We start from the raw sequence: 15,678 nt of genomic DNA, 5'->3' as shown, positions 1-15,678 counted from the left end.
AGATAACTAGCACGATAAACGAGTAGTGTAAGTCTCTGACTATTGACTTGAAAGACCTAGCTTTGAATCTTATATGGACATGTGTTTCCATATTTATATCGTGTCTGGGAGATCGAAATTAGTGATTATTATATAATTATAATTCCGATCGATCATCACAGATTAGGTCTATCTAGATTTTCTTAATCTTACGGATGATTATCGTGTCGATTAACTAAAATTGGACTATGTCATACATATTGGGTATTGAAAATTCTTAAAAAATTAACTACCATAGACAACTGAACACAATACTATTGAACGCATGAAAATTGTACAAAGCGACATGTGAACTTATAGACTATTGAACACAATACGCGAAAATGTATAATAGTTATTAACCCAAATCCTAAGAACCATTTAAAATGTGAGGAAGATAAAGATGAGATACACTAGTCGTAAATCACCAATTGTTATCAGCTGTGACAGGACAATAGACGGCCAAAAATGAATTTCTGTCCTTCATACGAAATGAAACTTATTTAATTTTTATATAACAAAGTTTGTGGAAAAAATTTGAAAGATGCAATATTGTTGGCTTTAGTAGTATTATGCATGTGCGTAGTTAGTTGCAAATAACTAAAATTAATACATACTATTTTTTTTTTTAAAAAAACTCAGTCCATTTCAACACTCCCGTTGTTGGTAGGAAATTGTAGAATAATTGAGATTTTTTATTCTGGTAAATAAGCGTGGGAGTTTTCTTGCGAAATAAATTAGGTATTGTGAGATAGTCCAAATCAAAAACTCACTATTTTTTATATTTTTATTACATGAATAAACCAAATCCTTACAGAAATAACTGACAAAACTATTTTTCGTTCCATTTTTTAAATTTTCATAAATTTAATTTTAAAATAATTTTTAAATTCTCCAAGACATTTATAATATGTAAGTTTCATATATGTATATGCAATTTTTATCCCAAAAACATGACAAAAGATATAATGTAAAAATTCTATCTCAAAAATTAGATATACACAGTTTTGGCAAAGTAAATAAAGAACAAACCTAACAAGACTTAAAAATTATTAAAAAAAAAACCACGGTAGAGCGCATGTGCATGGCACCATTCTAAAAATCAATGGCTTTCAAGATTGAAAAAATGTCTTTGCACAACTATATGGCCTGTTTATCAAGCATTCGACCCACCGCGATTTGTTCCCGTCCATTTTGGTATGTTATGTAAAATAGTTCAAACATGAACTCAAAATGAAACTGGATATTGATAAACAATGACTTATAGTACATAATTGTGTAATTAAACTTAAAACGTTAAATCAAAATTATAATACAATCGCACTTAAAATTACCACGCAGCCCCGGAACGGCTCACAGTGTAGTTCAGTCTCCTCGACCGTACCGGGACGCTAGAAAAATATATTTTTAAACAGATTCTGAAACGGTAGCACTCGTTTGCTCAGTAGTTCTCTTGACCGTTTCAGAACTTTAAAATCAAAATAAAAGAAATACATAATACGTAACACGTAATAAAATATCAGATTTTATATATTTGTATACGAAAGTTCTAAAAACCAAAAGCCACGTGAAATTGTCATTCGACTAATGGGACAGAAAGGCATATTAATATACTTTTCTTTTTTATGTTAAATATACATACTTTCTAAAATGCAAACGCAACTAAACAAACGTACAAAGCTATAAAGATATCTTTATAAACGGACAATTCCAGTGTCTTTTTTTTTCATTTTAGTTTATCGACAATAAAAAAAAATGACATCGATTCTTTTTTAGGTACCTACGTAATAATATAATAAGTATTTGTTTTTGAAAAAGCGACATTTACATGTATTGTAGTGATACAATAATTAAAAAAGAGCACATCCAGAGTGACCAGTCTCAGTGATATCTATGAATATCGGCACTCACTATAAACGATTCCCGTCGGCGTCGGCAATCGTCTTTAATCTTATCGTTTACTTTCCGCTGTGCTTCAATTTTGCATTTTTGTGTTTTTAATAGTTAAGTACATGCTAAACATACGTAATATAATAATACATAATGATTCAAAAAACACCACAAATTTATCTATGCAACATTTAAAAAACAATTATATTTTTTATCGTATATATATGTATGTATATATATATATATATATATATATATATATATATATATATATATATATATATGTATATATATATATGTATATATATATATATATATATATATATATATATATATATATATATATATATATATATATATATATATATATATATATATATATATATATATATATATTTTATTATGAAACATTCAATAACGGAAATCTATTACATTCATTTTGAGAAAATCATCACATTACCGTAAATATATATATATATATATACATACATATTTATATATATATATATATATATATATATATATATATATATATATATTTATTTTAACAGTTTTTTTAATTTTTATTTTTAAATATATTTTTTTTGTATTAAATTTATTCGTTTACCATATTTTTTTCAATTAATGTAAGTATACATCCAAGGGAACACTTAAACACTATATTTTAAAAGGACATCAGACCGCAAAAAATTTAATCACATAAATAATTTTTCTTTCTGCACTTTGCAATAAAGCGACAGAATGTTGTCCGTTAGCGGCCTAACGTCCTCTACGAATGCAGACTGAAGCACAGAATGCATAATGTTCGGTTTGATTTGTTATAATTTGTCGTCGATTTTTAATGACCGTTTTTTGCCTAAATCCAACACAAAACAATGTTAATCGCCAAAGCTGACGCATCGCTTTTGTTATATTTATTTTTTGTTAATCGGTACGCGAGTTATCCAGTTTTGAAAACACGCACGTACGTAAATATTACACGTATTCGTGTGTGATCATAACTAATTTTGTCTAAGTATTTGCGGCGTCGTCGCCGTACAATCCTTCTTATACATCAGAAGACTGCTATTTCGTTTTTTCGCACATCAACGCTCCCAAAAAAATTACTTTTTGATATCTAGAGCGAGTCCCGTAGGTAGCATGTAAAATTAAATCGTCGTCGTCAATTGTTTAGTTATTCTTCTCTTTTTGTAAAATGCCGAAATTGCTCAGTTTCTTTCTTTATTTTTTTCAATATTTATTACACCAATGTTAATGAGATCCATCAATTTTTCAGCTGTGCCAGCATATCTGAAATTTCATTGAGATGAGATTGAAAACCCTTAAAATTTGTTTCTTGTCTTTGTATGTGTGTGTATGTTAGTGTATGTGTTTGTGTGTGTGTGTCGATGTGTGTTAATATTGATGCGTACAAAAATATCATTCAACGTTTAAAAAAATAGATAAAAAATCGACATGCCCTAAAAATTAATTTGGGATAAAAAATCTATAACCAAATAAATTATATTCAAGCATATGTTTATATATTATGTATATCCAAGATTTTTATACGAGATATATATAGATATATATATTTTAAAAACCTGTGTATTTTTCCATATTCATTAAATAGTTAATAACTTTTTAAGGATATATATTTTTTAATCCATACAAAAATACTTTTGGGCAGCCTTGGAATTTATTAACAAATTACATTTTTTTAAATTTAATTTTACACTCCTCTAATAATCTCTCTCTCATTAAAATATCTCACTTGGCACATATACAACTTGTTAAGTTTTTTTTTAATAAATCCTATATAAGATAGAAAACAATGTGACGCAATCGGTCACTTTACGCTACGGTATCACCATTTTTACAAAGTCCATCCTTTGAAATCACTCTCTAACGTTAATTTAGCAACGACTCGAAATCGTACCGTGCCGTTCCAAAATAAAATACGACGTCGACTGTCGTGACGATTTACCCTAAAACTCCAATAAAATAAAACAACGCTTACCCTTCCGTCGCTAATGCGATAAAATCGGCGAACTGTTCAATACATATTTTTTTTATCGTCAATGTATATATATTTTTTTTATGCTGTATTGTACAAATACATATATATTGAATATGGGTAAATAAAATTGACATAAAGTCGTAACCGTCGGCAGTTGTTGGGAAGGAAAGCGATCAAAAACGACAGATCCGATCGCGTGTGCGAGTTAAACGCGAAGAAGAATATCATATACCCTGGTGAGTCGATAACGCGTTCGTCAACAACCTCTCGACGCGCTATCGGAGTCCTACGTTAATGACTTAAAAGAAAGCGACGCGCGATCGGACCAATGCTTATTTACATAAAATCGTCGCCGTCATCTTAACATATGCACCTTCACAAAAATATATAATATAAATACAACGGAAATTGCGAGTATTTTCAAAATACGCACATACATAAACCGACGGAGCATACGTGTTCACGTACGCAATCGTATTACACATACAGTAAAAATTACGGCAATGTTATCATCATCTAATCAACGATTGAGTCGCTTTACTATTTATGAAATTAATTTCTCAGTAAGAGATATTTATAACAGTTCAATTTGAAAACTTTAACTACTTTCATAAGGAGTTAGCTGAATAATCAAAAGCATTTTCACGTTCAGTTAAAGTCGTTCAATTTTTAAATGGTAAAACGACTCATGGACCATTTTATATATTTTAAAAAATATTAATAAATACACTAAATGAAAATTAACCAAGAAATAATTAGTTTTTTACATACATATATTAAAACTAAAGATGGTGATAAAATCAGTCGTCAGATTGGTGACACTGTTCGACCATTTTGATTAAAATAAACCATTAACAATTAAAGCACCATATTTTCGTTTATGCTACGTTGACTTACATAAATCGGTAAGTGTTTGCGTGCGCGTACGAAAATGACACAAACATAAAAAAAGTAATGATAATTAACAAAAATCCGATGAAGACACAAGCAATTTCCAAAGCGTCAGCGTTACGTCGTCGGTGAGTTATCGTTTTAACGGATATTTCAGTTTGCAAATACGCCGACCAGCAGCCTCGCGCCGTCGCCGATGCAAAAAATAAACTATTGTATTTATATAGCACCAATCTGTGATTCCCGTTGAGGAGCGGAACTGTGATTACATTGTAGTCGTCGTCGACGATGACTACGACGACAATATTGAGGTAGTCGGAGTGTGTATATTCGGCAACAGCGGAAGCTCGCTCCGTGTATTTGCAAACGTTTATGTTGGTGACCCTCTGTTTTCCGTTCGTCGCTAAAAAACGTTTTCGGCCGTCGCCCAAAAACAAAGAAAACCTGAAATTCTTTTATATTTAGTTTCAATTCCAGATTGGGATCAAGTCCTAAAAAGTCACAGTCACAACTATCAAGTGGTTAAATTTTTTATTACAATATATCGTTAAAATTAAATACATATTAAAATCTCGAGATCTTTAGTGTTCTTATTTACTGACATGAGTTAAAAGGTTAAAATTAAACACTATATTAGGCAAAAATAAAAGATTTGAAATTAAAAATGAACGATACGACAAGAAGTCATAAAATGGGACCATCGGAAATATCGTAGTCAATAATCGAGACCACAGCATATACTGTGTTTGAAAGTTTTGGCACTAAAGTGCATGCTTCCGAGTAAGCTAAAACTCTTTAGAAAAAAATAATTAAAATAATAGTACACTTTTAGGTTGTTCTGATTTTGGGCGTTGTGGAAATATTCTGATAATGTGCGGATATATTGCATAAAATCCAAAATCTATTAAATAAAACGTATAATACAACTTTCACCTACAAAATCTCATTACATATTTAGCTTTAACGATATAAGCAAAGTTGCATCACTTATAACAAGACTGTGTTAAGAAATCCGTTTCGTTTTATCGAAACGGCTTCAATTTGATTTAGCTTACTCTTTAGGAAGCTCGAAAATAAAAGACAATTTATTAATTTAGAAAAATGTTATAATTTAATAAATGACACGCCGCTTTAGTTGCGACACGCCGACACAAATTGGAGAAACGTCGAACATAATAAAAAAAAAAGTATTTTAGTATTCATTGATAAAAAATAATGACAGAACGAGAAAGTTCTGGTAAAACAACTACAAAAAATGGTATAAACATAATCAAAAATGAAAAGCGGTAAAATAAAATATTCAAAACCTTGAGATGGTGTGCAGCTGGCAACAATGACCAAGGTTTCGCACTCCCGTTGTCTAGCCGTAAACCATAAGTTCAAAATTTATATAATATACATACAAAAGTTTTAGTGCAACATTTAATATATATATTTAGTTTGTGTACGGTATATACACTTATATCATGTGAATGTGGATTAATAATATAAACTGATAATTTCGTATCTAAACTATCTAAAATTCTAAAAACTGGGTGGTAACAATGTTTCAGAGGTAGAAAAAGAAGACACTGAGTGGAATCACATCGAGCGACTCTTTACTGCTAAGCTGTATTGTGTGTTGTGTGTATATCCTTATGAACAGTGCAAAAATAAATTATACAATGCCACTTTCTTTCATTCCGAAAAAGGATAATTACGCACACTATCATATCGTAAAAATCATACCATAAAATAAAATTGAACTAAAACTAAAAAAAATATTTTTTTGACATATTTTTCTTGAGTCCATTAGCGGACATTGCCGATCATTCTTTTATCCACTGAGTGTTGATAATTATCCTTGTGTACAGAGGGCTCCTCATTTTTCCTATCAACTGGGCGGCGATTTTCAAAATGTACCGAGCCAAAAAAATATTTAAAAAAATTATATAAAAAAAAAAATACTTTGAAACCGCTTTCTTTGATTAGTTATTTGGCGCTTCGTAATTCGATGAACTTGTAACAATATAAGGATCAGGAGTAGCACCTCCACATTTTATATTTATATAACAATAAAAAAGTTTAAAATTAATGCCATCCAATATAGGTGTGTATATATATATATATATATTTATATATATACATATATATATATATATATATATATATATATATATATATATATATATATATATATATATATATATATATATATTTATATATATATATATAATAACTTCTGTTGAAACACAAGTCAAAAATTACAGGAATCAATAATAACCATACACAAATACATATACACTTTGCGGATACACATATTCATATAAGTTGTAAACAATCAATAATATTGTATACCTATTATTTTAAACCATCTATTATAATAATAATATAATTCGTAGACGAGGTAGTATTAGGTATTCGTATAAAATAAATCTGAAAAACTGCAAACTTCACTATTATTTTTTTTCATTTCAAATGTAACGTTAATAAATTGAGATAATTAAAAAAATAGCAACTTAACTAACTGTTTGTATGTACATATAACAATATGACGCAGAGTTACGGAATTAATAATAATAAAAATAGTATAATCAAAATAAACGTAAATCAAAAAGGAACTTATAATACATTGCAAGTATAAATTCTGAAAATATGGTAGCAAAAATTATTGTGCATACATATAGATGTGTATATAAAAAATCTAACTTGTGCACGTTAACCGGACATAATCGATTGACTTTACAAATATTTCAGGGTTTAACTTTGCACAATAAAAAAAAGCATTAGCTATATTTATTTGAGGATATAAACAGTGTAGACAAAAACTGAGCTCTATATTGTATTATATATATATATACATATATATGTATATATGTATGTATGTATATATATATATATATATGTATAACATTTGTAAAGATATACTCTGTCGTAACAAAATTGTATCGTAATATATGTGTATATGCATCGTATTGTAAAAATCTGAGACTATTTTAATAATTGTTAAAAAATATTTTAATAATTGATTAAAAAAAATGCGGAATGCACGCCTAGTTCAATAACACTTATATCGTATGCTGTTCATTCGTTTTACTGTTGCTGAGGAGGGGTGGACGGCGCTCCTCCCCGACGGTGACGACCCGGCGCCGTCGCCTGGGATACCATGGCTCTGATACGCCTTTGGGCAGACTGAAATCAAATAATCCAGTTAAAACCGAGCCGTGAGCAACAACTAATCCCGTATATTATATCCTAAGTCATCTAACTTCCGATAAATCAAATATTGTCACTTCGGTTCAGTTCAGATCGCTAGCGTCGTTTTATCTTACGAGCCAAAGGTAAATAAAAACACATAAATCGCACAACTTTTATTTCGCATCATATATACATCATAAAACTGCTGCTCGCATCGCACCTGCCACGTAATCCTACAATGTAAAAAAAAATTTACCTTCATCGAATCGTACGTCGGCATCGGTCGTCTTTCAGACTCATTTATAAACCGTGCAACTGCTCATCCCGCATCAGGGACACACTACAAATACAAAATTGTCTTATGTAAAACTCTTTTCCAAACCCGATTGAACAAATAAGACTATTTTTAATCATAAAAACACCTTAAACATACTTGTCTTCCGCATTTGGCAATCTTCGTCACCAACACACAAATATAAATGCAGGCAAATATAGATAAATACATACATAAATCAACAGCAGAGCGATCTTACAAATAAAAACTGAACCTTTGTGACAATATGTATATAAATATATAGATAATAAAGAAAATATACATCATGAGATTATATTCTTATCTAAAAAATTACATAAAATTAAATTAAAATTAACGTAGGAAGTAGCTAATCAAAATACGAACCTGAACGCTAAAGAACTGTCCTATTATGTGAACAGTCGTGTCTTGGTCGGCCTGAGCGGCGCCCTGCTCGGGCAGTTTGATGAGCGATCCGGTCACACGTTGCAACTCTCGCACGTTCTGACCTCCTTTGCCGATGATGCGTCCTACTTGGGAGCTAGCAACCATTATCTCTACAGTTAGGCGGACGTCATCAGCACCAGATACAAATCCTTCCTCTCTCATTTTTTCGAAGATAGCGTATTGAGCCTGAAAAGAACAAATAATATCATAAAATCAATTTTTTATAGTGACATTTACTAACAAGCATATCTACCATATATAATATTTTCGGTCTCAAGATAACAGCTTCATTATAAACAGTTTGAATTGAGAAATTAAACCTTATTTTATTTCTTTTATATATTTTAGGATTAAAAGAAAAATAATTTATTACATTATTTCTTCATATTGTTTTCTCGATAAATATTGATATGCTACTAAAATTATTTATACATTTAAAATAAAAATATTTTTTTAGATATTAATTAATAATTAGGTTTCAAGTTTGTTCTTATGGGACCTACAGATTGAAAACTAGTGATAAAATAATTTTAATAGATGTACCAAGTCAACAAATCAAAGTTTTTGACTATTTTTAAAAATTTTATTTAACTAAACCTTGCGCGAAATTTTCGCAAAAGTACCCTTTGTCATGCAGCAGGCGACGAAAAAAAGTTGATTAAATGTTAAAAGAGATTGGAATAGATACTCTTTATATAAGAAATAATAATTTATTATTCTCTATTCCCCTTACATAATATAATATATAATTACATCCATCTCAAGTTTAACCTTTGATATTTAATAAATCGAGAGAAAGATCCCGAGTCCTGGATGCTTTTTGAGCATATATAATAATATATACAATAATGTGTTTTCTTTCCTCTACATCGGAGCGAATCAATGGTGTAATTTGGTACAATACTATTCACAACAGACTGCATGGATTACTCTGTGGTGGGGGGAGGTATTAATCGCATTTTGCGGAACAAACCTAATCCAGCTCTCGCAGTGACTTATATAGAAACTTTAGCGCCACGCTTAAATAATTATTCAATGCACGTTTTTTTATACCCTCGGTGGTTAACCATTAATCCACAATATGGTTTCAATCGACCGCCGGTTTAAAAGTTCATTTAAATAGCTAGGGGCACACGTTGGTATGTTACTATAATCTCAAGACGAAAGAACAGTTCTATCGGAGAAAACGGCTTGTGACCTCTTGGTGATTTCAAATCTGGTTAAAAATAAAAATTGTCGATAAAAGCTTTATAACACTTAATAACCGATTATACCAAATTTGTACCATGTTTATTAGTGTTATAATAACATTATTTTTAAGGGGTTTGGTATACAAATGTTTCAGGCATCTGAATGAAATATCTAGTGGCAAAGCAGGGATGGATAAACTTTTCTGAAAATAAATATTTTTTAACATGTAAATTTATCAGTGAACATAGTTTTTAAACGAAAAAATCATAGACTAGTGTATAGTGAGTCAACAGGCAACCCACTAATGAGTCACTGGCATTTAAGTGGTTAACTCTTTGGCTGCTAAGCAATACTAAAAATGATTCATTGCGACTTTATAATTCTCGAGTTTGAAAACTTGCTACTGCGCCAGTGCATCAAGTAGTATGAAACAATTTTTTATATATATTTAAAACATTTTAATAATAAAAAATAGTAATTCATCTAAATAAAAAATGTATCATTTTCATAGTCCATGCTAAAATAATTTAACTGTAACAATAGAAAAAACGTTTACTGTACAGTACACATGCTGTTAGAAAATATAATTTAATGCAACTGAAATGTTTTCATTTGCTGCTAAAGATAAATCCTACTCATAAAATGTCTGCATCTCACTCCAACGTTTTGTTTTTTCTTCAAAAAAAAATTATAAGTCAAAGAATTTTTCACTAGGATTTTGAAAAATGTCATAGTGGCCAACTTCTTTTTTTTAGATATTTGAAAATGTCGATAACAAAAATTGATATAATTGTAAATATCATTGGTTAAACAGCATGAACTGAAAGATCGAACAAAATTTGCTTATGTATTTTGCAAACATGTTGGGAAAAAATATTATTTACCCCTGAACAAAATACCCTACGGCCTATTAAAAATGTATCTGATGACGATATCGAATTTCGGCAACCAAAAGGTCAATTTAGCAATAGTTGTGTATATACTATATTTCTAATTTGAACATATTTCGTAGCTGGTCGTAAAATAAGATATTTGTCTCTTCTTAACCTAACTGCATCTTTGGGAAAAGTGCAAATTATATCAAAATCACAAAAAATTTCTGACCTATTAAAAAAAAACAAGTTCGCTGATAAAAAAAATAGTTTTTATGTATTATTTTAACTTATTTTATTAAAATGTATACACAATTATATTTGTAACTGTATTATTTATAACTAGGGATTCCAATCCCGGGCCAAAATTTTGATCCCGGGATTTCGGTATTGCAATAAGTCGATCCCGGGATCCCGGGACTAGTCCCGGAATAATTTTCATGTTATTTTATCGATAAAAATAATTTAAAATGAATAATACAATATATTTTTACATCTGTTTTTTATAACGTACAATGTATAAAGTACGTATAATTTTAGTCTTCGACTTAAATTAGAAAATAATATAATAAAATAAAAAAGGGAAAGTCTTTTATATTTATTTGGGAAGAAAAAAATGAACTTTTGACAATGTATCTACATATGTACATTCATAGACACAATTAATTGAAAACATTATTTTGAATAAAACTCACGAAGTAACATCAAAGCATCAAGTGTTTTATCATTTAGCCTTGATCTGATTTTGGTTCCTAAGCAGCCTGCTGCTGAAAAAGCACGTTCAGACTCACAGCCTCAAAGATTCACAGATGACACGTGCAACTCGCGCAAGTTTGTACACGAAATATAACGATGTTGTCAATAATAATTCGATTGTGCATGATAAATCAACCAATCCGAAAAATTCGGGATTATGTTTTATAATCCCGGGACTCATCGGGTATTGAAAATCGTTCGGGATCCCGGGATCCCGGGATTGGAATCCCTATTTATAACTAATAAACAGATAATAATATAATGTTTGAAAATATATGAATAAAAAATCTTTATACAAATGAATAAAAAATCTTTCAACAGAGAAATTGCATCTATTTTATACAATTTTGTTGACAGTACTTATTGAATTGTACAGCTATGTACTTATCATTAATAGAATATGCTGGTAATAAAATGTTTTGCTAGTGGAATGCTGGTAAAAAAAATTGTCAACGAAAATATGAAAACTCTTGTTTAGATAATTTTCTAGTTTGTTACTGCCATATAACTAAGTCTATGGCCCTACATATCTATATGTAGACGGCCCAAGGCATACGGAAGGGACGGCTGAGGCACGAGACAAGAGACGTCACCAGCAGAGCCAGCGATGCAGACAACCAGAGAGCCAAGATCTATCAGCAAACATCCGGAGGAACCAGCCACGCGCCCTCACCGACAGACCTGCAGATCAACCCTGACACTCGCTGCACGCAGCCACAGAGCCCTGAGACATCATCACCTGCATACCTTCATCGCAAGACATGTCACGCCGTAATCGTCCACAGTCAAAATTGTAATTATAACTTAATAAACAATCTAATAGGATTCACCGAAGAGTCTCATTGACCGCGAGGTCAACCACCCCTAGGGCTACGCCCCCTAAAAAACAATTGTGGCATCACACAGTTCTAAAAATTTAACATCTCATTTATGGTGTTTTTTATTTGGAAGATATTGCTTGAGGATTGTATGGCCATTTGTCCCTACCACTTAGATACCACATTATCATTATAATGTAAACGTTTACATTGTAGACTATCACCTTCCATAAAATCGTCGTCGGAAATTGTAGACATCGTAACTATTTTATGGCTAAAAAATAAAGAATAAACAAATACTCTTGTATATAAGTTCTAACAATAATAGTAAAAAACGGTAGCTTTGTCTTTATCACAGAGAAATGCACAATTATCAACCGTCAACCTACTAATAGCAATGTTGTGATGATGTTTGTACGCGCGTAAATGAAGCGTGATAGCGGTCATCGCACTTTTAGCATAATATACAAAGAGTGCCATCACGCTCATGGTTAGCATGGTTTTAGAAAAAATGTCAAATTTATTTTGTGACTATACATCTTGAAACAGATATACTATGTAATTCCTCGCTTTTTAATACTGTATTACAAAGAAAATCTTGGCTATATGATATTAGCAGAAATAAATTGTAAGAATTACGAAAAGATTTGGAATCTAGGAAAACACGTTATTTTTATACTATATTCAATAAGAATAGATTTCCAAATGCTATTATTATGAATAATGGATTTACAAATTGTAATAGAATAAATTTACGGATTTAACTTAAAAAATATCGCTACGGCTAAAATGTGTTAATAGATTATGTAGTTGAATCATTTGCATATGAACAGTATGTCCTTATATTTTTTAGCGTGTTAAATTTGCTATGTGCATGTGCAGTTAAAGCCGTACTCCGGTGATATGGCCGGGGCGTTTCATGCAGCTACAGCCGCTAGTGATGCGGGTGAATTAAACCATTACCTGATGTTGCAAATGAAAAAAATAGCAACACGGCTCTAAGGTATTTAAAATAACAGCTTAAAAAAATGTGGTGTCTACCTTAACAATATAAATATATATATATTCTGATTATTAATTATCCGCAACTATATAAAAACGAATGGTGATTTTCTTTCAGATATGTAATAATTCATGGGACAGGAAAAATTGAAGTTGTACACACATGGTGATATAAATAGAAAAATAATTTTATAACCATTAAAGATTGTAATATTATATTAACCCATATATAGTTGAAAGTCAATTGCAGCAATTGATGACAATTATTGATGACAGTCATCATGATAATTGGCATTGGCCGACAAGTCAAATGGGTATTTTTCCCGAAAACCGTAATTTAACTAAACTCGCAAGTCTAGGGATTGGGAAGATTAAAATAAAAATTCTCCTCGTGAAATACCGAAATTTTTTGCCCCTAAGGTTGCCAGATTGTGACATTGTTGGCAAGGAGCTATAATTGAAGCAATTTCAATGATCAATGCAGGTCTTGCATCGATGCATATGAAGGACAATCGAAATATTGATTCAATTCTTTTGCAGTGATATTATACCTTTTTTATATATACAAAATGCATGTAACATGAAACTAACCTTCCACTGAGCTTCCGGCGTTCCGATTATGGTGACTTTCCGCTCTTGCGCGGCCTGTTGCTGCTGCTCTTGAGCCTTATCTTGCTCGAGGGGCGCGATCTTGACGGACGCGCCGCTGAAGCGAATTATATTACGAATGTGGGAGCCCTTAGTGCCGATGATAGCTCCGACTGCATTGTTTGGAATGTACAGGAACGTGGTCTCCTGCAATTGCGACTATAATTAGGCGTGGTGTTAAATCGCTGATCACTATAGTGCGGCCACGTTGCGTGAGCCAATCATAGTAAACAAGAACCTGGGTCTCGCTGCTACCCTGCTGCGAACCGGTCTGACCGGTGGGAATGGCCGGGTACATGGACGAGCCGTAGGGATTTCCGCAGTAGCCTGTGCGATTCGTGGACATGAGCGCCATGGGATGTAGACCGGGGAACATAATACTCTGAGGCGCTAATACCTGAAAACAAATCAACAATTAAGTATTTTTTTTCAAATAATTTATTCTATTAAGAAGTTTAAATGGTCAGTATATTTAATTATTTATATTAATGGTGAAATATAAAAACTGACCAAATAAGACCATTTTAAATAAAAGGCAATAGAGTTTCTTTGTTATCGATATTAAAGAAATAAACAGTACGTACTTGTAAATCGTTTTCGTAACTCTGTCGCAATTTGGCAGAAATGAACGCTTCAGCACGCGCCATATTTTCTATTCCTCCCTTAACAGTGATGATTCTCTCCAGGTTGAAGCTGTTGATGTCGTTGATGGAAGAGACAGTTATCTTGGTATCGGTGTCCTGCATTATGCGCTTGATCGTGTTGCCTCCCTTGCCGATGATTCGGCCGATTAGGTTGTTATGGGCGAGGATCTTCAGAGAGATTTCCCTGTCGGACGCGTCACTATCGTTAGATTAGACAATGAATGCTTCTGCATACGTGTGCATAGATAAACGACAACATAGCAGAATTTATACACACCCTTTGTTAGTGGTGTTGGCCTCGTTCTGCATAACTTCGAGGATGCGTCTGCAGGCACTGGTGCAGTTGTCCGGGTTTCCATAGATGGTGATGGCTTTCTCGAGCGAGCCGACGTTGTCCTTGCGGTGGACGTCGACGCGAGCGCGGCTCGACTGGGTGATAGTGCGAATGGTGCTTCCTTGTCTGCCAATGATTGCGCCTACCATGTCGCTCTGGACGAGAAGGCGCAGCGGGAAGTCAGTGGGGCGCGCTTGCAGAACGGGTCGGTTCTGGGGCTTGTTGCGGCGGCGGTCCAACGACTCCACCTTGAGCCGGCTTCCTTCCATCTCCATGCCGTTCAGCCCGTTGGCGGCTCTGTAACGATCGGAAAGTTAAAACTCTGACAAAGAAGCGTTTCAAGTATAATGATACCGCGCCATTTTCGTTTACGACATTAAGTAGCGATTGTGAGACCGTAAGCAGAATAGAATGGGGGCGAGAGAACCGTTATCTACTATGAATAAGTACTCACTGCTGAGCCTGCTCCTGAGTCTCGAATGTGATCTGCACAGTTTGCGAACGGGCGTCTCGGCTGTTCACTCTGTCGCAGTTTTGGACGTTGCCATAAGGCGTGAGTAGCGGCTCTAAGTCACTGTAGCATGTCTGAAGTGGCACGCCGCTGATCACAATCTTTGTCGAATTGCTGTGTGAAAACGCCAATACACATTATTTTTGCAATCGGTGGTGTGGTGTGTGGGAGAGAGACAAAACCGATAT

General features: G+C 32.4%; 1 protein-coding gene across 7 annotated transcripts in view; it reads right to left on the bottom strand.

The window, feature by feature from the left end:
* Window positions 1-3,093: 3,093 nt before the first annotated feature.
* The window catches only part of Imp (IGF-II mRNA-binding protein), a 58,841-nt gene continuing 46,256 nt past the window's right edge, over window positions 3,094-15,678 (bottom strand). For 3 of the 7 annotated variants that reach the window (XM_088187625.1, XM_088187628.1, XM_088187624.1), the window contains exons 2-8: window positions 15,434-15,604; window positions 14,923-15,276; window positions 14,586-14,844; window positions 14,240-14,398; window positions 13,945-14,160; window positions 8,655-8,900; window positions 3,094-7,969 (exon numbers count right to left, since the gene is read on the bottom strand). In XM_088187625.1, the coding sequence (XP_088043751.1) occupies window positions 7,871-7,969; window positions 8,655-8,900; window positions 13,945-14,160; window positions 14,240-14,398; window positions 14,586-14,844; window positions 14,923-15,276; window positions 15,434-15,604 (1,504 nt within the window). In that variant the 3' untranslated portion in view covers window positions 3,094-7,870. Of the gene's footprint in view, window positions 7,970-8,231; window positions 8,316-8,654; window positions 8,901-13,944; window positions 14,161-14,239; window positions 14,399-14,585; window positions 14,845-14,922; window positions 15,277-15,433; window positions 15,605-15,678 lie in introns of all 7 variants that reach the window. The other 4 variants (XM_088187627.1, XM_088187626.1, XR_015809934.1 and 1 more) reach the window with 3 other exon arrangements.

The sequence above is a fragment of the Plectrocnemia conspersa genome, unplaced genomic scaffold (genome assembly GCF_051122295.1).
Source record: "Plectrocnemia conspersa isolate PC_06_02 unplaced genomic scaffold, ASM5112229v1 ptg000006l, whole genome shotgun sequence".
Classification (NCBI taxonomy): Eukaryota; Metazoa; Arthropoda; class Insecta; order Trichoptera; family Polycentropodidae; genus Plectrocnemia; species Plectrocnemia conspersa.
This window is presented reverse-complemented; position numbering and strand designations above follow the sequence as displayed.